Source organism: Capra hircus, chromosome 3 (genome assembly GCF_001704415.2).
Source record: "Capra hircus breed San Clemente chromosome 3, ASM170441v1, whole genome shotgun sequence".
Classification (NCBI taxonomy): Eukaryota; Metazoa; Chordata; class Mammalia; order Artiodactyla; family Bovidae; genus Capra; species Capra hircus.
In genome coordinates, this window is record NC_030810.1 from 62,559,689 (window position 1) to 62,581,929 (window position 22,241).

A 22,241-nucleotide genomic window follows, 5' to 3' on the forward strand; every position below is an offset into this window, starting at 1 on the left:
CAAGCCCAGACTAAATGTGTGGCTGGAGACACTGGCCAGCTCATCTGTGATTCTGCTAGGTGGGGAAAGTTTCGGGGCTAGTCTCATAGATGAAGGATAGAGGGATGGGCAGCTGCTGAGTTGAAACTTGTCTTCAGAAAGGAAGCCTTTGTCTCTCATTCTTCTTGATGTCCTCACTAATGGATGGGGTACCAGCCCCTGGTAGCATCAAACCTGTGGCTGTGCTAGTTGTATCAACAGAGTCTCACTAAGTTATATCTCTTTGTGACCCCGTGGACTATTGCACACCAGGCCTATCTGTCCCTCACCATCTCCTGGAGTTTGCCCAAGTTCATGTCCATTGAATCAGTGATGCTACCCAACTATCTCATCCTCTGCTGCCCTCTTCTCCTTTTTGCCTTCGACCTTTCCCAGCATCAGGGTCTTTTCCAATGAGTTGTCAGCTCTTCGCATCAGATAGCCAAAATATTAGAGCTTCAGCTTCAGCATTAGTCCTTCCAATGAGTATTCAGGGTTGATTTTCTTTAGGATTGACTGGTTTGAGCTCCTTGCTGTCCAAGGGACTCTGGAGAGTCTTCTCCAGCATCACAATTTGAAAACATCAATTCTTCAGTGTTCAGCCTTTTTTATGATCTGGCTCTCACATCCATACATGACTACTGGAAAAACCATAGCTTTGACTATATGGACTTTTGTCAGCAAAGAGATGTCTCTGCTTTTTAATATGCTGTCTAGGTTTGTCACAGCCTTCCTTCCAAGAAGTAAGCATCTTCTAATATGGGGCAAAAAGCCAGATACACTCCATGCCACTACTGTAGATTCTGCTGTCTCATGACTACAGCAGTTGTCTTCTAGCCCCCAGCTATACAGCTTTTAAGCAGAGAGGTTTGAAGACTTCTAGTCTAGGTCCTGCTTAATACCAACCGACCACTTTACTGCCTGGGGAAGGGTCTCTGGTAATACCATATTTGGCCAGTTATTTATCATTTGATCAACAAACATTTATTGCCTATCATTTAATAAGAGGTTTTCTAAGAAATAATATTCAAGCCCTTTTCAGCTGAGGTCTCCTATGAACTTTTTACAACCTTATGAGGAAAGTCATCCTTTACATTTGCACCTGTTTCCAGTTTTTGGAAAACATATTAATTTAAAATTTACTTTTTATTATCTTGATTGAAGTATAGTTGATTTATAATGTTTCACGTGTACAGCAAAGTGATTCAGTTATATGTATATATATATATATATGCATACATATGTAAGTTCTTTTTCAGATTCTTTTCCATTATAGGCTATTACAAGATATTGAATATAGTTTCCTATGCTATACAGTAGGTGCTTACCACTGTTTATAGGTACACATATATTTGTGATTATTTATTTTATGTTTTTCTCCCCAATTAGACTGCAGGTTCCATCAGGGTAGGTTTCATATTTGTTCACTTTATCTGTTTTATATATGGCAGGCACTTAATAGTAATTGCTTGTTGAACAAACAAAAGCCATGTTACACTTTACAGATGACAAACTATACCCAAACTATATATACTTTACTTATATATATAACTATACACATATATAAAACTATACTTATGTGCCCAAGTTTACCTTGCCAATGAGGAGTAGATCTTTAAGTTCCCTGGAGCTTTCTAAGGATACCCTCTTTTTATCAAGGCTTCTCCCAAAGGGTTGTCAGAGCATCGCGGTCACAGTGACATAGGTCAAATCTATTCAGAGACATCATCAAGAATAAGCTAGTCATCTCTAGTTCCTAAATAATAATGTTACTACTACCATTCCCTGATAGTTCAGTTGGTAAAGAATCCACCTGCAACGCAGGAGACCCTGGTTTGATTCCTGGGTTGGAAAGATCCTCTGGAGAAGGGATAGGCTACCCACTCCACTATTCTTGGGCTTCCCTTGTGGCTCAGCTGGTAAAAAAATCTGCCTGCAATGCGGGAGACCTGGGTTCGATCCCTGGGTTGGGAAGATCGCCTGGAGAAGGGAAAGGCTACCCACTCCAGTATTCTGGCCTGGAGAATTCCATGGACTGTATAGTCCATGGGGTCGCAAAGGGTCAGACAGGACTGAGTGACTGTCACTTTCACTACCATTATGTACACTCTATCCCTCATCATAACAATGTTACCAGTGGAATCACATATGTCAAGGCCATCACAATGTTCAGCACACTTCAATCTTCAACAACCTTGGGCAGCAGCAAAGAGATATTTTACTGGAAATTGAAACTTGTGAATTACCCAAGATGATGTAACTGCAAAGAGGAACCAAAACTCAACTCCAGGTGGAATTTCACCTTGCAACGTAAGAATTTTAGAAGTTCTTAAAAATGGAAAAGATATTAAATGTATAAAGATGTTACAAATGTGAATTCAGGAACTTCCCTGGCAGTCCAGTGGTTAAGACTTCATCTTCCAATGGAGGGGGTGTGGGTTTGATCCCTGGTTGGGAAGCTAAGATCTCATATGCCTCAATGCAAAAATAAAAACATATAATAGAAGGAATATTGCAAACAAGTTGAAAAAGGCTTTAAAAACAGTCTACTTCCATGGGTTTCCCAAGTGGTTCAGTGGAAGAATCCACCTGCCAATGCAGGAGACACAGATTCAATCCCTGATCTGGGAGGATCTCACATGCTTCAGAGCAACAAAGCCCATGTGCCACAACTATTGAGCCTGTACTCTAGAGCCTGTGAGCCACAGCTACTGAAACCCTCCTGTCCCAGAGCCCTGTGCTCCACAACAAGAGAAGCCACTGCAATGAGAAGCCCATGTACCGCAACTAGGGAGTAAGCCCCGCGTGCCACAACTAAGAAAAGCCCCAGCAGCAACGAAGACCCAACAGCCAAAACCAAAAATAAAAAAATTAAAATGTAAAAAAAAGGACAATGCTATGAACAGGAAAGATACAGTAAAGAGATGGGACTGCTTTAAAAGGGAAAAAAGGAAAGGTCCACATCCCCCTCCAAAAAAACAAAAAAAAGGAAATGTGACCTCAAATCTAAACACCCATATGCAACCAGTTCAAATGGTAAGCTTAACAGTAGAGATTCTTGAAATACTCATTCAGAAGATCAGAAGGATGAAGAGGACTTATACAAAGAATATCATGTTTTGTTTCAGTTGAATATGACAACTCACTCCAAAGTGAGGCAGAAAAAAGGCCGGTGCCCGTACTGTTGTTTAGTCACTAAGTTGTGTCCAACTCTTTGCAACCCCATGGACAGGAGTCCACCAGCCTCCTCTGTCCATGGCATTTTCAGGCAAGAATACTGGAGTGGGTTGCCATCATACCTGCCTTTTTGGTAGCCCAAGCTTTAGTGGACTGGCCCAGCCACAACTGAGGTTCAAACTCAAGAGATGTTTCTAATGTCACTCTCCCAACCTCCTGGCAGATTTCAGGCAGAGTCAGCACAGGGGACCAAAATACAAGAGCCCTGAATCCCAACTCCAGGCACAGTCTCAATGTCTGGGTAGGCCCCAGGTAGCAAGGCCGCAGTCAAAGGGACAGAGGTCTCCAGTTTCCAGGGAGAGAAAGTAGCAAGACAAACGTGCAGCCTCAGTCCTTAGGGGCTTGAACGACTGCTCTCTAGAAAGACGGAAAGCAGACAACCACAGAAAGGAAAGGGACTGACCAATCACTGATGGAAGAGCTCCTCCTGCATGGTACTGCTAGGCACTTTAATATGTAAATAGATCAAATCAACACAACAAACTTAGAGTGTGATCAAAACTACCCCAGTTTTTATAGATGATGAAACTGAAGGCTCGACTTGCTCAAGGCCACACAGCGAATAAGCTGCGGAACCACAGTTTGAATCTATAGCTGTCCTCTTCCACCCCTCAGGGCGCTGGGAAAGGAGAAGGCACAGCTCAAGGAATGTCACAGGAGGCGGTCTGCCTCTTGAGTCAGTTTCAACGCTTGTGTCTCTACATGCCAGGCTCTGCGTGCCAGGTGATCATGCTGGGATGAAGATGACTGATAGACCTAAAACAAGTAGGCACCTCAAGTGATAATGGATTTGGAGAGTGGAGCAAGCTAAAGGTGCAGTCGGGCAGATCAGTGGGGAGCAAGGCGCAGTAGGATCAGCAGAAATGAGTGGGTGTCAAGAAAACATGAAAATGCACAGGGCTCTAATGTGGCCCCTTCAATAAGAGGGGTGTTTTCTGAATACCTGCCATCCTAGGCTAGAATAGCATACCATCATACTTTGGTTTACAAATGAACATATCACGTCTAAATGTATAGAAACACTCTATAGCATTTATGTGAGGGAGTCCTTGATATCTGAAAATGCTCATTCACTGACAGAAGCCCAGGACTTTCCAACTATTTTTTCACTGTATTTCTGATGTTGCTTTTCTTCTCTTCGTCTCCATCTCATGCACTCTGCTACATTTAGGTGAGTGGCCTTACCTTCCGATTAGGCAATGGAAGGAGTGCCTGAGACCAAGCTGTCCGTTTGCTCAATGAGTCAAGTGCCTTTGACACAGGCCAAAACTCTATAGTTGCTGCAAACAGTGAAGAATGTCAACAAAAACTAGAATGATAGTATTTTTTTCATGTTGGTGTCCTAGATAAGTAGATTTCAATGACAATGATCCACTTTACACTGGGATCCACAACACACAAAGGAACATGTATATGTGCATGTGTGAGAAAAGAAGATGAAAGTTACATGAAACAATACCTGCCTGTGTTATGCGCACACTCTGATATTTCTATCAGAAATATTAATTCTAGTTTATTGCAAAAAAACAAACAAAAACGGTAATGACACACTAAGTTGACTTTATGATCCCCTTACGAGTTGAGACTTGTAATTTGACATCACTATCAAGGTCCACGAAATGAGGACAAATCCATGGTGTTACAGAAACTCCCCAACTAGAGAAGGGTAGGAACTGCACAAGCTCTTTCTTTTCTGTTGACAGTTCCAGAAAACAGTAAAACTGAGAGGAAAGAAGGTGATCATAGACTTGGAAAAGCCCAGTGAAAAAGTAGAATTAAAAAAATATTTCTCCTGGCTAGTGGTCCACCAAAATAAAGTGACTCAAGATTCCCTCTAATCATTTTTTTCTAAAGGGAATTGAATGGTCTTTTTTCTAGAAAAAAATAAAGTATTATCTATTTATATGTTTACTTATTTATTTTTGGCTGCACTGGGTCTTCGCTGCTGTGCATGGGCTTTCTCTAGCAGTGGTGAACCGGGGTCTCTCTAGTTGTGGCGAGCAGTGTGTGGGCTTCTCACTGAGATGCTTTTCTTGTTGCAGAGCATGGGCTCAGGAGCATGGGCTCAGTAGATGTGATCCACCGGTTTAGTTGCCTCTTGGCATGTGGGATCCTCCCGGATCCCAGGGATCAAACCCATGTCCCCTGCATTGGCAGGTGGATTCTTAACCATTGGTCCACCATAGAAGTCCTTTCCTCTAATCATTTTTGATGCCCCACATTACTACAAAGTATTATTTACAGAGAAGGCATTGTTAGAAACCTGATTTTATCCAAACCTGACTCAGAATGTGTTAATTTATCCAAACTTGATTCAGATTGAGTGTGGGGCTGTGTGTTTGTGTGTGTGTGTGTTTTAAACAGGCCAAGGGACAGTAGCTGTTACATTTTTGGAATTTCCAGTCATTAGGCTGACTTTAGGGCAGGCGAGAGAACGTGTTTCATTCAGGGAACGTGTATCGAATCATAATTGAGCCCTTAGCCAGCTGAGGCCAGTAGGCTGTATCTTGTATATTTTTCTGCCTTTACTTTCCAGAAAATGTTGTAACTTAAATCCCTATCATTTCTCCCCCTCACCAAGAAGCTTCTCTCTGGGGTCCAACTTAGCAGCAATATTAATCCTCAGTTTCTTTCAAACCACTCAGAGGCTTCAGTTATCCAGTTGAGTGCTCACAAAGAAAAATGCAGCCATGCACATGACAATCACACTATCCATTTTTCTTCATGTAATTATAGTTCCAAGAGGCACATTTCTAAGCCCTTTCCCTACAAACACACAATTTCTCCAGTCACAGCCACAAACTGTTTGCCTCTATCATTAATGTCTCTTAGCAAAATATTCAAAGCACTCCTTTTTTGGGGGGTGGAGGGGACAAAAGAACATGTGTGAGGGAGCACACTTCACTCTGAGCACTAGGCTGCTCAGCTGTGAAAAGGGGGTTACCACGGGAAAAAAAAAAAAAAAACCTGACGCATTTTTCCCTGTAGTTACAGACTAACTCATTACTTACCAGTCAAATGCACTTTCTCAGAATGAACCACAACCTATACATTGGTCAAAGCGTCTCCTATTTAGTGGACACCATCAATAACAAATACTGCTGAAATGAATTACTTGGGAAAGAAAACTAAATTTCCCTTGGGCATTCTTTCATAAAAGCTGGATTTCTACCCATTTAGTATGGCAGAAGTGGGAAAAAACGATGAAAGCAGTGATTTTCAAGGTCCCTGTAGGCCTTTCGGCAGTGGTCTGAGAATGACTTGAACTAACATTATGACTGTTTTAGCACATTCTGGGGCTCTTTGAACAACAACAACAAAACGTTGTTCTGAGCTTCAGTTTTCTTTCCAAGAGTACCCACAGCCAAATCCTGACCCTGGACCCTGAGGTCTCCTGGGGTCCATGAAGATCTCAGCTTCCACCTGGGTGCTGCAGGTGGGAAGACGCAGGAGCACAACCTCTCCTAATGTGAGGGGCTAGTGATGCTGCTTGCTAATCAACTCTCCAAAAAGTGAAAAAGATGCAAGTTCAGATGGAAACTATTCTTTCTCATCTTAGTCATTGTAACTATCCCTGGTTTAGAATGTCATCAAAGAAGGGGAGGTAGAATCAGCTCCCAGCAGAGTCAAGTAAACAGTCTTCTTCCTCCTTATGTTCCCCGACTATGATTTCTGTTGTTGATGTTGGATGGACAGGAATACAAACAGCCAGGACACCACTCTGGTAAGGATTCAACCCAAACAAGTGGAAATCAGTGTGCTTTGATATGTATAGAGAAGCATTTGGGATTCTGGCCATGATTCCCAGAACCCAGAGACCAAAAGACATGACCCTCTAGAATTTCTATAAAAGGCTGAGTGGTACAATCTGGTTGAAAGGCGATATAGTGGGTTTTTATACTTTTTTCTTAGCATGACTCAGAGTAAGAAACATATTTTATGTTCCTAATTAATATACACATGAATACGAATGTATAAAGTGAAAGGTTCCATGAAAAAATATTAACCCTAGGTTGCCAGGTACTCTGCCATTTTCTACTGATTCTAAGAAAAATAAACCAGCTGGGACATGACCCACTAAATTGATTTCATGACCCCATGATAGTAGATGGATAGCAGCAATTTGAAGACACATACACACACACACACTGTACTAAGAGCCTTGTCTTGAAGCTGTGCTCTGTTCAGAGTTAAACTGCTTATATATTTGGAGAAGCTTGGGGAAGCTTGGAGACTAAAGGAAGCCTCCAGCTTTAGAGATGCTTAGTAACAGAGTAACAGAGAAAAGTGAAGAATTCGGTGCCTTTCTAATTGTGGTCATTCCCTCTCCCAACAGTGCATGTTTTAGAGAAAGGGGGGTCAGAAAGCCAGGACCCTTGATAAAGGACTAAGATGGCACACAGGAGAATATGGAAGCAAGAGCAAAAATGGTTCGAGTGCCTCAAAATAAAGAACTAGATTTAAACTTCTCCACATAAAACTCTTGAATTGGAAAATACATCTATATGACAAATATGAGTGAAGCCAAGCTTTAATTATTCTCTTTCCCTGTAAAATGGAAGTTCCCTTTTGATTAAAAAATTAAATTAAAATAGATGTATTTTTCTTCTATTTTTACCTTGTAACTGCACCAAGATTATTTAACTAACTTCAATTTTTTGGAATCATTTCAGGCTAAAAATGTCTAAATTTATCACAAGCATATTTCTAAGTTAAAAAAAATTATGTCAATATCTTACTTGTCAACAGTCTTAATTTTTACACAGCTTATTATAAAAGGGCAAGATAAATGAGTATCTTGCTTTTTTGATATTTACTTAGAAACATAACTGTATTTTTTTGAAGATAAAAGGTAAAATCTGGAAAATGAAACTCAAATTTCATCACCAAATGGAAATTAGTACATATGCATGGGGGGTTTATAAGCAAGAAGTGCTATGGGCAAATCAAGACTTTTAGTTGTAAGAGATTCCATTTTTTTGGGCCACTGATTCACATTCACCACAGAAACATCAGTTGGTAGACACAGATGACAGTGATGTGCAATGAGGGAAATCATGTGGAATGATTTCTAGGAATCTTATGATCTTTCAGCGGCTTTTATTTGAAGTTTTCTGAAATGTGCTATATAAAAGGTTGAATAAGCAGAGATTTTGACATAGAGTTAGAAAATTCAACTTCATCTCTTAATGGGTTATCATTAGCAAGGCATGAGTTTAAATGATTGGTTAATTAAGTAGAACAAGTTTAACATTTTCAGTTGAAAGAAATCCAGTATGTTTATTCATCAAATCCCAATCCCTTCTCACAAATATAAATTATTATAATCTCCCCATCCCCCATCCCTTCTCCACCCTCTACTTTCCACCCTAATACACCTTGTAGCATCTCCAAGCTGGAAAGAATATTAGGTCTTATAATCACTACAAAAATCAAAACCAGCATGCCCCAACACCTAGGACAGTGTTGTATTCTGACTCTGCTGTTTGTAGCTTTTACAAAATTCAACCTATGATTATAAATGCATGCTCAGTTTTGGGTACACTTGATTTATATTAGTGTGAGATTCAGTGGTGTCTACTGCCAAGATGGAAAGATTTGTGAATAAAAACACATTTCAACAGCAAAGAGGAAAGAGTTCTCTCTTACCTGCCATTCACATGGGTAATATTATATACCTATATGTGGCAGATGCCAGATTTGCTTTACACATCCTAATGTGCAAATTTTGGGCCAAAGGGGGAAAAGAACAACTTAGCCAAATGACATTCTAGCAACCTCAAGAAATGAATCTCAGATTTGGAGTGGACTTTAGTCCATTCCAGAGTAAGACTATATAGTTCCCAAGCTGTGCTATTCAGGAATCCCAGAAGGAATGCCAGACCCTGATGGAGAACAAGGCAGAAAAAAAGATGTGAGTACAACTTAGAAATGCAGTATGTCAGACAGCCAAATCTCTCTGGGCCCCAAACAGGAAACATGATTAAGGAGTAGTTCTCCTGGTGAACTTAGAACTGGGAATCAAAATTTTAGATCTGAGGGGCTTTTCTCAATCCTGCATCCTTTTCAACATTAGTGAAACTAATTTTCACGGTGCCATCACCCTCATCCTATCCCATAGTGCTCTCTGCCTCTGAAGACTGCCTCTCTCTGCCTTCCTCTGGTTGCTGCTAACTCAATAACCACGTCTGAAAAGCTCTGGTATGGGCAGACCCACCTCCTGGACGTTCCTTAGCACCAGACGGAGCTCTGCCATGAAACTCTCGTGTCCAAGTGTCTGCCACTGGTCTGCCTCCCTAGCTGGACTGTGAGGTCCTTGTAGGCAACAATGGTATCTAATTCACCTACATCTCCACAGCACCAAACACTGAGTCTGGTGTGTAGTAGACAGTTGTTGAATGTACAAACATACACAAGTGATCCAACTATTATGCCCTCAGCTTCAAAATCACGGTCATTTTTAACACAATCATGGCACTCATCATTACTGCTATAAATAAATAATAAAATTTCAATTTTTTAAAACTTTTTTTTAATATTGGAATATAGCCACTTAACAATGTTGAGATAGCTTCAGATGCTCAACGGAGTGACTCATACATATAGTATCCATTCTCCCCCAATCTTCCCTTCCATCCAGGCTGCCAGATAACATTGAACAGAGCTCTCTGTGTCATTTAGAAGCATTTTATCCATTTTAAATACAGCAGTGTGTCTGTGTTTATCTCAAACTCCCTAACTATCCCTTCCCCTGACTCTTCCTGGTAAACATAAGTTTGTTCTTTAAGTCTGTGAGTCTGTTTTTGAAGAAAACTTCTGAAAGTTTTCCATGGAAAACTTCAATATTTTTTAAACAAAATAAGGACAGAGAACTCAAGGCTAACACATTTTTAATGAAGTCAAAGATTTACTTACACATATTCAAGTCAAGCAAAATACTGATGTAATTACTCATCTCTATCAGAATGACAACTTATACCATAAGCCCATCTAGCTATGAAAGCAGGCTAAAAGTTGTATTCTGTTTAACTTGCTATGTTAAACTAATTCAGGTTTGTCCCCGTTGATTTGTTGGGCAAAATTAAACCCACCCTGTACTAATTCGTACTTCTGTCTTCATAGGCTGCTGTGCTCATTTCTCTGGTCATATAAACACGATGAATCTAAAGTCCAGTGATCTATTCTTTCTATGTGATTCTACTCCTCCATCAGTGCTCAGTTTTAGGAAGACAATGTACATTATTACACTGTTTGATGATGACAAAGTAAACTAGGATGGTGTTACATGCACACATTTTTAAATGGGATTTGTTGTTTGAGATTACTCTCTGTCCATTTGGATGAGAAGTGCCTGTTTATGAAATGTGCCTGAGGACTCTGACAGATTTAATGCCTAATATCAGTTTATGGAAAGCAGTGAAAGCCAACTTCAAAGGTCAGGGGAACATTCTGATGGAACATCAGGGATTTCGCTACAGTAAATAAACATTCATCTATTAAATGGGTTGAACAATGCACTGCAGTCCATATAAGGTATAAATGAAACCTTTTCTCATTAAGATTTCAGTTATTTGACCTTCAATTATGGTACCTCTTGATTAGGAGAATGAACTCTACCACGTGTCCAGATCTCCAGTCAGGAAGCTGGGCTTTCTGAAGTGGTTACAGATTTTAACAGCAAATGCTGTCAAGTAAATAATAACCATCACTCATTTTCTAAACACACATCTCCAAATTTAGATTGAGTTTCATGAATCATTTATTTTTGATGCAAAGATAGTAGAAGGTAAATCTGTTCAAAAGTCTTCAGTAGATTTTTCTGTGTTGTGGATTACGTTAATGGACTAGATACCTAATTTTGAAGAAATCTGAGCTCAGTAAGAATTCAAAAAGATGCAAAAGCAATTTCACAGCATATCTGAATTATAAGGGACCCATCCCTGCCTTCCTAATTTTATGATTCTAAGGATCTCTGCAGAAAGCTCATTTTCAGCTAACAGTATCTAATAGAAGTCACTCCCTACTCATCATTATGTTCTTTCTTTTCAAGGCTTTTAAGATCAACTGCATGGGAGTAGATTACATTATTAGATGCATCCAAGTTTCCAAGAAACAGTTCAATTTCCAAAAGCTTATTGCCAAGAGTCTGAAAAGAAACACCCTGAAAGAGAGCAGTTGTTCTAACCAGTTTGAGGTGACAATTTATCAAGAACCATTAATCTGCTGCCATGTGAGGCACCTCTAGCTCATTCACTTTCCAGCTTAGTAAGAGTCTGGGAAATTTCTAATTATGGCTTAGGGCAGTTTTCTCACCTGAAGTTAAACAGAAGTTTGAGGAAATGTGTGTATTTTAAAAAGCAATCAACGAGCCTGCTGGTAAATAAGGCACAATTATTCATGAACTGTGCCTAGGCAATTTGGGGGTTTCATGTAAATGAATTATTTTTTTAACTAAAATGAAAAAAAATTAGTTTTTTAGGAGGAAGGGAGGTAAAATGATTCACTTAGTTAATGTCCAAGTTATACTGTACATTGTTAGTGTATAAAATGAAACTCAGGTAGCAGTTTTATATTGATTTAATGATCCGTTAAACTCAACAACTGGCAACAAGCCCTTCAAGCAAAAATGATCATACTCTCATAAGAAGTTCAATTCTGCCACTAATTAGCTGTGTGTGACTTTGGATCAGTTACTTAACCTTGGTTACCCAAGACTCAGTCCCCTTATCTTTTAAATAGAGCTAATATTAAAAATAATGCTGAGGCTTCCCGATTGGCTCAGTGGTAAAGAATCTGCCTGCCATTGCAGAAGACACAGGTTCAATCCTTGGGTTGGGGAGAACCCCTGGAGAAGGAAATAGCAACCCACTCCAGTACTCTGCCCTGGGAAATCCCACAGAGGAGCCTGGTGAGCTACAGACTATGGGGTTACAAAGTGTCGGACATGACTTAGTAACTAAACAACAAAAATAACATTATCCTTTTGTTATTCACACACACACAACTTGGTTGGTTATTAGACATGATCTTAATGCTCACCTTGCCTTTGGAAATAATATAATTATGCTTTTTCCTAACGAAATAAGAAGCCGGGACCAAAATGCTGCTGCTGCTAAGTCGCTTCAGTCGTGTCCAACTCTGTGGGACCCCATAGACGGCAGCCCACCAGGCTCCCTCGTCCCTGGGATTCTCCAGGCAAGAATACTGGAGTGGGTTGCCATTTCCTTCTCCAATGCATCAAAGTGAAAAGTGAAAGTGAAGTCACTCAGTCGTGTCCGACTCCCAGCGACTCTGCGAACTGCGGCCTACCAGGCTCCTCTGTCCATGGGATTTTTCAGGCAAGAGTACTGGATTGGGTTGCCATTGCCTTCTCCCAGGACCAAAATATGTAGATGCAAATAGCTAACTGCCCTAATACAACAGAAATTACTATGCAAATATGTATTGCTTACCTTTTCCATTTACACCTTTCTGTCCGCCACACCCCCACCCCCACCCCCGACCCCTGGCCTTCATGTCTATTTCTCCATTGGAGATTTATTACCTTGTGCCAAATAGATGGGGAAACAGTGGAAACAGTGTCAGACTTTATTTTGGGAGGCTCCAGTTCACTGCAGATGGTGATTGCAGCCATTAAATTAAAAGATGCTTACTCCTTGGAAGGAAAGTTATGACCAACCTAGACAGCATATTCAAAAGCAGAGACATTACTTTGCCAACAAAGGTCTGTCTAGTCAAGGCTATGGTTTTTCCAGTGGCCATGTATGGATGTGAGAGTTGGATGGTAAAGAAAGCTGAGAGCCGAAGAACTGATGCTTTTGAACTGTGGTGTTGAAGAAGACACTTGAGAGTCTCTTGGACTGCAAGGAGATCCAACCAGTCCATTCTAAAGGAGATCAGTCCTGGGTGTTCATTGGAAGGACTGATGCTAAAGCTGAAACTCCAATACTTTGGTCACCTCATGTGAACAGTTGACTCATTGGAAAAGACTCTGATTTGCGGAGGGGTTGGGGGCAGGAGGAGAAGGGGATGACAGAGAATAAGATTGCTAGATGGCATCACCAACTCGATGGACGTGAGTTTGAGTAAACTCCTGGAGTTGGTGATGGACAGGGAGGCCTGGCGTGCTGCGATTCATGGGATTGCAAACAGTCGGAGACGACTGAGCGACTGAACTGAAGCATTGCCTTTTTCCTAAAGAGGTCCCCAACAATGCAAAGGCTCTAGGTAGGGATAACTAAAGCCACTATCACTTTGTGAGAATGAGTTTGTGTGGCTTTTCTCACAGGATACTTTATATATTAATACTTAGTACGTGGGAAAATATAAAATGGCTCTGAGAGAGGGGTGAAAGGGCACAGGATATATTTCACAATTTTGCTTGGATAAATTTTGTCAGTTAATCATTTATTAAGTACTAAAAACCTTCTGGAAAAAAAAATTACGGAAAACGCACTAGTGTTTGCCTCAGGAAGAGAAGTGCGTAGTAAGGTACAAGGGTCAGGTGAGGCAGAAAGACTTCCCTTTACTATGTTTCCTTTCGTACCTTTTGAATTTGGTACTACAGGCAAGTATAATAGACATTTTTATTTTTTTAAAAATCTAGTCATCACACCCTGTCACTTGCCTTACTTCAGCTTTTAGATATTTGTTTACTCAACTATTGATATTTACAATTGACCTTTTCCCCCTCTAAAATGTAATCTGGATTCATTTAAAATATGACTGGCTTTTCAAGACTAATTTATTGGTCTTCAAAGTATTCAGCATATGAAGGCATTCATATTCCCGAAGACATGGAGTTATAAGACAAGTAATACTATTTGCTGATTTTTTCTATATACAGTTTTCTTCACTGCAACTTACACTTGCTGCAGACGTGGTCTGTGTTTTACTAATCTTTGGAGGCCCCTTTAGGGCAAATACTGAGTGTGCACAGAAAGGTTATTTTCTTGAGTTTGGTTCTCAGTCCTTTCCTCCAAGGAAGAAAAGTCATTAAATATAACATGATGTTTTGATTAAGAAGAAATTTCTCAGCATTTTAATAAAAACAAAACAACAACAAGAGACAAAGGCATTAAAAGAGAGAGGAAGAGAAAAACATTTACAAATCACCTGGAGTTGCAATGAAACTCTACTGATTGGAAATGCTTAAAAAACACCAAATATGCCATAATGAGGGAGAACAAAGGTTGACTTAAAATCATAGACACATTTTTTTTCAACAAAATATTTGACATATGACTACTATGTACAAGGTCCAGGGGATAAAATGTTGAACAATGCAGATATGATTCTTGCCTTCACAGCTTTCATAACAGTGGGGGAGCTACAGAAAGATACACAGACAATTATCATATGTTATGATAAATATAACAGGGCATACAGAGGTGTTCATAAAAGAAGAACCAACCCCATGCTTGAGAAAGTGAGATCTAACATCACAACACTTGGAACTAGAGCTTTGGAGTCTGGCAAATCTGAGTTCAAATCCTGGTTTCAATGGTTCTCCTTGGGTTCCAAAATAACTGCAGATGGTGACTGTAGTCATGGAATTAAAAGATGCTTGCACCTTGGAAGAAAAGCTATGACAAACCTAGACAGCATTTTAAAAAGTAGAGACATTACTTTGCCAACAAAGATCCATATAGTCAAAGCTATGGTTTTTCCAGTGGTCATGTATGGATGTTAAGAGTTGGACTGTGAAGAAAGCTGAGTGCCGAAGAATTGATGCTTTTCAACTGTGGTGTTGGAGAAGACTCTTGAGAGTCCCTTGGACTGCAAGGAGATCAAACCAGTCAATTCTAAAGGCAATCAATTCTGAATATTCATTGAAAGGACTGATGCTAAAGCTTGAAGCTCCAATACTTTGGCCACCTGATGCAAAGAGCCAACTCATTGGATAAGATCCTGATGCTAAGAAAGATTGAAGGCAGGAGGAGAAGAGGGTGACAGAGGATGAGATGGTTGGATGGCATCACTGACTCAATGGACATGAGTTTGAGCAAACCCAGGAGATGGTGAAGGACAGGGAAGCCTGGTGTGCTGCAGTCCATGGGGTCACAACAATAAGTCTATCAGTTCAGTTCAGTTGCTCAGTCATGTCTGACTCTTCACAACCCCATAAACCGCAGCACGCCAGGCCTCCCTGTCCATCACCAACTCCCGTAGTCCACCCAAATCCATGTCCATTGAGTCGGTGATGCCATTCAGCCATCTCATCCTCTGTTGTCCCCTTCTCCTCCTGCCCTCAATCTTGCCCAGCATCAGGGTCTTTCCAATGAGTCAGATTTTCACATCAGGTGGCCAAAGTATTGGAGTTTCAGCTTCAACATCAGTCCTTCCGATGAACACCCAGGACTGATCACCTTTAGGATGGACTGGTTGGATTTCCTTGCAGTCCAAGGGACACTCAAGAGTCTTCTCCAACACCACAGTTCAAAAGCATCAATTCTTCTGCACTCAGCTTTCTTTATAGTCCAACTCCACATTCATACATGACCAATGGAAAAACCATAGCCTTGACTAGAGGGACCTTTGTTGGCAAAGTAATGTCTCTGCTTTTTAATACGCTGTCTAGGTTGGTCATAACTTTCCTTCCAAGGAGTGAGTGTCTTTTAATTTCATGGCTGCAATCACCATCTGCAGCAATCTTGGAGCCCAGAAAAATAAAGTCAGCCACTGTTTCCACTCTTTCGTCACCTATTTGCCATGAAGTGATAGGATCAGATGCCATGATCTTAGTTTTCTGAATGTTGAGCTTTAAGCCAACTTTTTCACTCTCCTCTTACACTTTCATCAAAAGGCTCTTTAGTTCTTCATTTTCTGCTATAAGGGTGGTGTCATCTGCATATCTGAGGTTATTGGTATTTCTCCTGGCAATCTTGATTCCAACTTGTGCTTCTTCCAGCCCAGCATTTCTCATAATTCACTCTGCATATAAGTTAATAAGCAGGGTGACAATATACAGCCTTGATGTACTCCTTTCCAATTTGCAATCAGTCTGTTGTTCCATGTCCAGTTCTAACTATTGCTTCTTCACCTGCATACAGATTTCTCAAGAGGCAGGTCAAGTGGCCTGGTATTCCCATCTCTTTCAGAATTTTCCACAGTTTATTGTGATCCACACAGTCAAAGGCTTTGGCATAGTCAATAAAGCAGAAATAGATGTGTTTCTGGAACTCTCTTGCTTTTTTGATGATCCAGCAGATATTCGCAATTTGATCTCTGGTTCCTATGTCTTTTCTAAAACCAGCTTGAACATCTGGAAGTTCACGGTTCATGTATTGGTGAAGCCTGGCTTGGAGAATTTTAACTATCACTTTACTAGCGTGTGAGATGAGTGCAGTTGTGTGGTAGTTTGAGCATTCTTTGGCATTACCTTTCTTTGGGATTGGAATGAAAACTGAACTTTTCCAGTCCTGTGGCCACTACTGAGTTGTCCAAATTTGCTGGCATATTGAGTGTAGCACTTTCACAACATCATCTTTCAGGATTTGAAATAACTTAGCTGGAATTCCGTCACCTCCACAAGCTTTGTTTGTAGTGACACTTTCTAAGGCCCACTTGACTTCACATTCCAGGATGTCTGGCTCTAGGTGAATGAATACATCATCGTGAATATCTGGGTCATGAAGATCTTTTTTGTACAGTTCTTCTGTGTATTCTTGCCACCTCTTCTTAATATCGTCTACTTCTGTTAGGTCCATACCATTTCTGTCCTTTATTGAGCCCATCTTTGCATGAAATGTTCCCTTGGTGTCTCTAATTTCTTGAAGAGATCTCTAGTCTTTCCCATTCTATTGTTTTCCTCTATTTCTTTGCATTGATTGCTGAGGAAGGCTTTCTTGTCTCTCCTTGCTATTCTTTGGAACTCTGCATTCAAATGGATATAGCTTTCCTTTTCTCCTTGGTTTTCGCTTCTCTTCTTTTCTCAACTATTTGTAAGGCCTCCTCAGACAGCCATTTTCCTTTTTTTTTGCATTTCTTTTCCGTGGGGATGGTCTTGATCCCTGTCTCCTGTACAATGTCACTAACCTCCGTCCATAGTTCATCAGGCACTCTATCTATCAGATCTAGTCCCTTAAATCTATTTCTCACTTCCACTGTATAATCATAAGGGATTTGATTTAGGTCATACCTGAAATGGTCTAGTGGTTTTCCCTACTTTCTTCAATTTAAGTCTGAATTTGGTAATAAGGAGTTCATGATCTGAGCCACAGTCAGCTCCCGGTCTTGTTTTTGCTGACTACATAGAGCTTCTCCATCTTTGGCTGCAAAGAACATAATCAATCTGATTTTGGTGTCAACCATCTGGTGATGTCCATGTGTAGAGTTTTCTCTTGTGTTGTTGGAAGAGGGTGTTTGCTATGACCAGTGCGTTCTCTTGGCAGAACTCTGTTAGCCTTTGCTCTGCTTCATTCTGTACTCCAAGGCCAAATTTGCCTGTTACTCCAGCTGCTTCTTGACTTCCTACTTTTGCATTCCAGTCCCCTATAATGATAAGGACATTTTTTTGGATGTTTGTTAGTTCTATAAGGTCTTGTAGGTCTTCATAGATAGAACCGTTCAACTTCAGCTTCTTCAGCGTTATTGGTTGCGGCATAGACTTGGATTACCATGATATTGAATGGTTTGCCTTCAAAACGAACAGAGATCATTCTGTCGTTTTTGCGATTGCATCCAAGTACTGCATTTCGGACTCTTTTGTTGTCTATGATGGCTACTCCGTTTCTTCTAAGCCTCCTGCCCACAGTAATAGATATAATGGTCAACTGAGTTAAATTCACCCATCCCAGTCCTTTTTAGTTCGCTGACTCCTAGAATGTCGATGTTTACTCTTGCCATCTCCTGTTTGATCACTTCCAATTTGCCTTGATTCATGGACATAACATTCCAAGTTCCTATGCAATATTGCTCTTTACAGCATCGTATCTTGCTTCTATCACCAGTCCCATCCGCAACTGGGTGTTGTTTTGGCTTTGGCTCAATCCTTTCATTCTTTCTGGAGTTATTTCTCCACTGATCTCCAGTAACATATTGTGCACCTACCGACCTGGGGAGTTAATCTTTCAGTGTTCTATCTTTTTGTCTTTTCATACTGTTTATGGGGTTCTCAAGGCAAGAGTACTGAACTGGTTTGCCTTGGGCAATTTATTTAATCTCACCCAGACTCAGTGTCATCAACTTTTAAACACAAATAATGATAACAATGCGCTCAAAGAGTTGATGTAAACATTCAATGAAATGCATGTCATAAATCGAACACAATGTCTGGCAAATGGCAAGCACCCAGTAACAATTAGCTAATAATATTAATGGTAACAGTAAGCTGAGAACTGACGCATGAGTAGGAATAGCCAGATAAAATGCAGGAGAGGAAGGAGGAAGAGTGTCCTGGGTGAAGGAGGAATGTATGCCTGTAAAAGCAATAGTATGGTGAATCAGAAAAAGAACCTGGCTTGAGCCAGGGTTGAGAGGCACGTGGGGTGGGGTCAGAGATGCAGCTAAAGCTGAAAAGGCAAGCAGAGCCCAGCTCAATGGGTTTATCAAGCTCAATGGAGGCCCTTCTAGAATTTTAATCAGAAGAGGAACAGGATCAGATTTGAGTCTTAGAAAGACCAACTTGGCTATGGTGCGGAAAATGAAATGAGTAGTAAGAGACAGGAAACAAGGAGATCAGTGTTAATAATTTTAAAATAATGCATTGGCTGTTGTGTAATTTCCGTTAGGGACATTAGTGTTACATGAAATATTTATATATAATAATTCAAGAGGGCCTTAAAGTAATTATTATCAGATTACTGATATTAGCTAATTGTTGAGCTGTTAGCTGTTTAGTTGCTAAGTCATGTCCAACTCTTTTGTGACACCATGGACTGTAGCCTCCTGTAGGTTCCTCTGTCCATGGAGTTTTCCAGGCATGATATTACTGGAGTGGGTTGCATGTTCCTTCTCAAGGGGATCTTCCTGACCATGTCTCTTGCTTGGGAGGTGGATTCTTTAACAGTGAGCCACCTGGGAAGCTAACTAGTATTTTATTAATTCATTTGTTCATCCACTCAGCAAGCATTTATTAACTTCAACGTAGGCAGCAAACTATGAGAGATTTCAAAGAAATCTCCGAAGCACCCCGTCCAACATGACTGCCTGAATTCCTTTTTCTGGTTGGAAGGTCTGTTACCCTGGGGATCTGATCAGAGGCAATGGCAAAGGTGATGTGGGGAGGGACGACACACCAGCAGAAAACTCAACCTGGGAGGCAATGCTACAGAGAAGATTAGGATGGAACCTAAGGCATGAAGACAACTCCCCTTCACCCTGGGATGGGGAAATGTCGCTATAACTGCATCAGTGTTCAGCAGACTTCTTACTGCTCAAGGAGCCAATCTTCCTGACCCACTGGGAAGTGAATAAAAACACTTCATGAAATGTCTTGCCCTCTATATTTCAGATGGATTAATAAATTTATTACCACAATTCTATGAAATAGGTATGATTATGTCCACTTTACAGGTGAGAAAACTGAGGCAAGAGATAGTCCCCAAGGTCACAGGATTACATTTAGTCTGATGTTCTTATCTATTACACTACGTGGCCTCTAGCAGTAGGCCATCAGCCTGATATAAGAGTGAGGTCTTTTTTTAAATGTATGCCTCAAAATCTGATGGGGAGACAGATCACTGCCCACTTTAGCATCAGGAAGGCAAAAATTTGAAAGGTTTTATTATAGGAATAAAATGGGATAGATGATTAAATATATTCACAGTCTCTTAACAGGAAATTGGACCAGCCTCAACAAATGAGTACTATTTTGAAAGAGTTTTTAAAATCTACCTTACTCTTTTAAACAAACCACAGTTTTGCCATATGGCCTAGGACACATCAGAAAGTGTTCAAATGTGGTTACGTGCTTATCAGTTTAAAATGGAGCAGGTCATCTCACAGACTCAAAGATGGAGAGGCATGGCAAAGGAGATAAAAGAGCTGAGAGAATGTGACCTATTACTCTTGGTTTTCTGCTAAGGCAGGGTGGGGAAGGAAAAAAAAAAGCTGATAATCTCAGTGAGTAATAAACCAAATATGCTTTTTCTCGCAGATCAAGCAAAGTTCTATCATCCACTCGTGTAGTGAAGCAGGTGGAGAAAAAGCACATTTTAAACTATGAGCTCTGTGAGACATTTCCAATGTGAATCTAATAAAGACAAAATAGGGGGGAAAAAATCCCTAACCCTCCATATAGGAAAGAAACCAGCAGCTTCTTGCAATGCCACTTGATGCCAATAGCAACCGAGAGTCTTGAGCCCTGGCTCTTAACAGGCAATAAGAAGAATCCCAGGCCAGATGGCATTTTAAAATCCAAGCTCACTCTATTTGTCTCTCCCCACTAACCTACCTTGTGTTTAAAGCAATCACTGCCATTTTCACAAACTGCAATATTTTAAAGTAGTCACCATCCTTTGAGAACCCCAAAAGCTCTAATTACTATGAGTTTTAAAGTAGAGAGAATAAAAATTATGGAATTTGTGAAACCATTTCCAATTAAACATACACACACATACACATACCCAACACCCTACAGTGAATACAGCTTTCCCAACCCAGACACCCAGCTCAGCAAGCCAGTCATACATTCATTCACTTGTTAGTCCCTTTCTGTGGGACTCTCTCCACCACTGAAAAGTAACTTGGGACGCCGTAGATCTATGGGAACCGACACCCCGTTCCTTCGTCTGGACAGCCCTGATCCCAGCTCCTGGCAGGACTTGTGGGTTCAGGTCACCAACCCGCCCTCAGAGCCCTTCGCCCAGCCTCCACCCGCCCGCCTGGAAGGGCACCTCTCCCTGCCCCCAGCTCCCTGGGAAACGGGCAGAGTTGCACTGTCCTTACTGCTTTTCAATCTTTACAAATAAAAATGCTATGAGATGGATTCCCCACCCCACCCACCTGCCCGAGTCTGCATGACCACACTCAGTCGGGTCCTCTCCAAGGCATTCAAGCTGCGCCGGCAGCTGGGAGGCGTGAACAATGAACTTCTCTCTTTCGCACACACACCCTCTCCCCTAAATGGGAAGTTCTGAACTAGCCCGGGGGCCAGTCGCGCGATTTCCCCGGCAAGTCGGTCGCGCTCGGTAGGTGAGGGCCGGGCGAGCATCCCGGGCCGCACCCCTCGCTTCTCCGGGCGGGCAGTTACCTCCTTCCTCCGGCTCGGCGCCCCGGGGCGGGTGATGAGGGCCGTCTCCTCGCACACCACGGCCACGTCCTCCACGAACACGCAGTCTGGGAGGCTCTCGTCGGCGGGCAGCTGCACCACCTGCAGCCCCAGCTTACTGCCCAGCACGCCCACGTAGAGCTGGTGCTGCCGCTCTGCGCGGGCGAAATCCACCTCGTCGCCCTTGGTGCGCCTCAGCGCCTGTTGGGCGAGGGACTCGGGCAGCGCCCGTACCACGACATGGGTGGCCCGGCCAAAGGTGGCTGGGTGGCCGAGAGAAGCCATGGCTCGGGGTGGCGGCGGGGGGCGCGGCGGTACGGTCTCGTGCGGGCAGCGCTCGCCGAGTCTGCGAGCGCCCGGCGGCTCCCCTTGGCAGCCGGCGAATGCGGTGCAGCGGGAGCCCTGCTCGCGCCCGGAGCCCTGCCCGCGCGACTGAGCATGCCCAGAGCTCCGGGCTCCTGCCCGCGCGCAGCCCGCGCGCCCACTCGGCGCTCTCGGGTTTGCAGGCGGCCCGTCGCACGAAGTCGGAGTGAAGGCGGCGGCCGAGGAAGCGGGGAGTTCGAGAGGTGTGCGCTGGTGGGTGGCTGGGTGGGCGAACCTCAGCCAAAAGGCGCGGTACCTGAACCTGATGGTTACCTGTATTTCGCCGCATGTGCACCCCTCATATTTGAAGAGCGGTGGTGGTCTGCGCAGAGCGACCGGAAGGGGTTGCTTGGTGGTCGGGAAGCCAAGAATGGGATGATTCCTTTCTGGACAGATTCTTTGACCTCTCTCC

The 22,241-nt window shown here is 42.0% G+C and overlaps 1 protein-coding gene across 1 annotated transcript in view; it reads right to left on the reverse strand.

Moving 5' to 3' along the window:
• DDAH1 (dimethylarginine dimethylaminohydrolase 1) overlaps positions 1-21,877 on the reverse strand; it is a 154,297-nt gene extending 132,420 nt beyond the window's left edge. Inside the window, exon 1 of the mRNA XM_005678156.3 lies at positions 21,449-21,877. Coding sequence (XP_005678213.2) covers positions 21,449-21,751 — 303 coding nt within the window. The 5' untranslated portion in view covers positions 21,752-21,877. The remainder of the gene's footprint in view (positions 1-21,448) is intronic.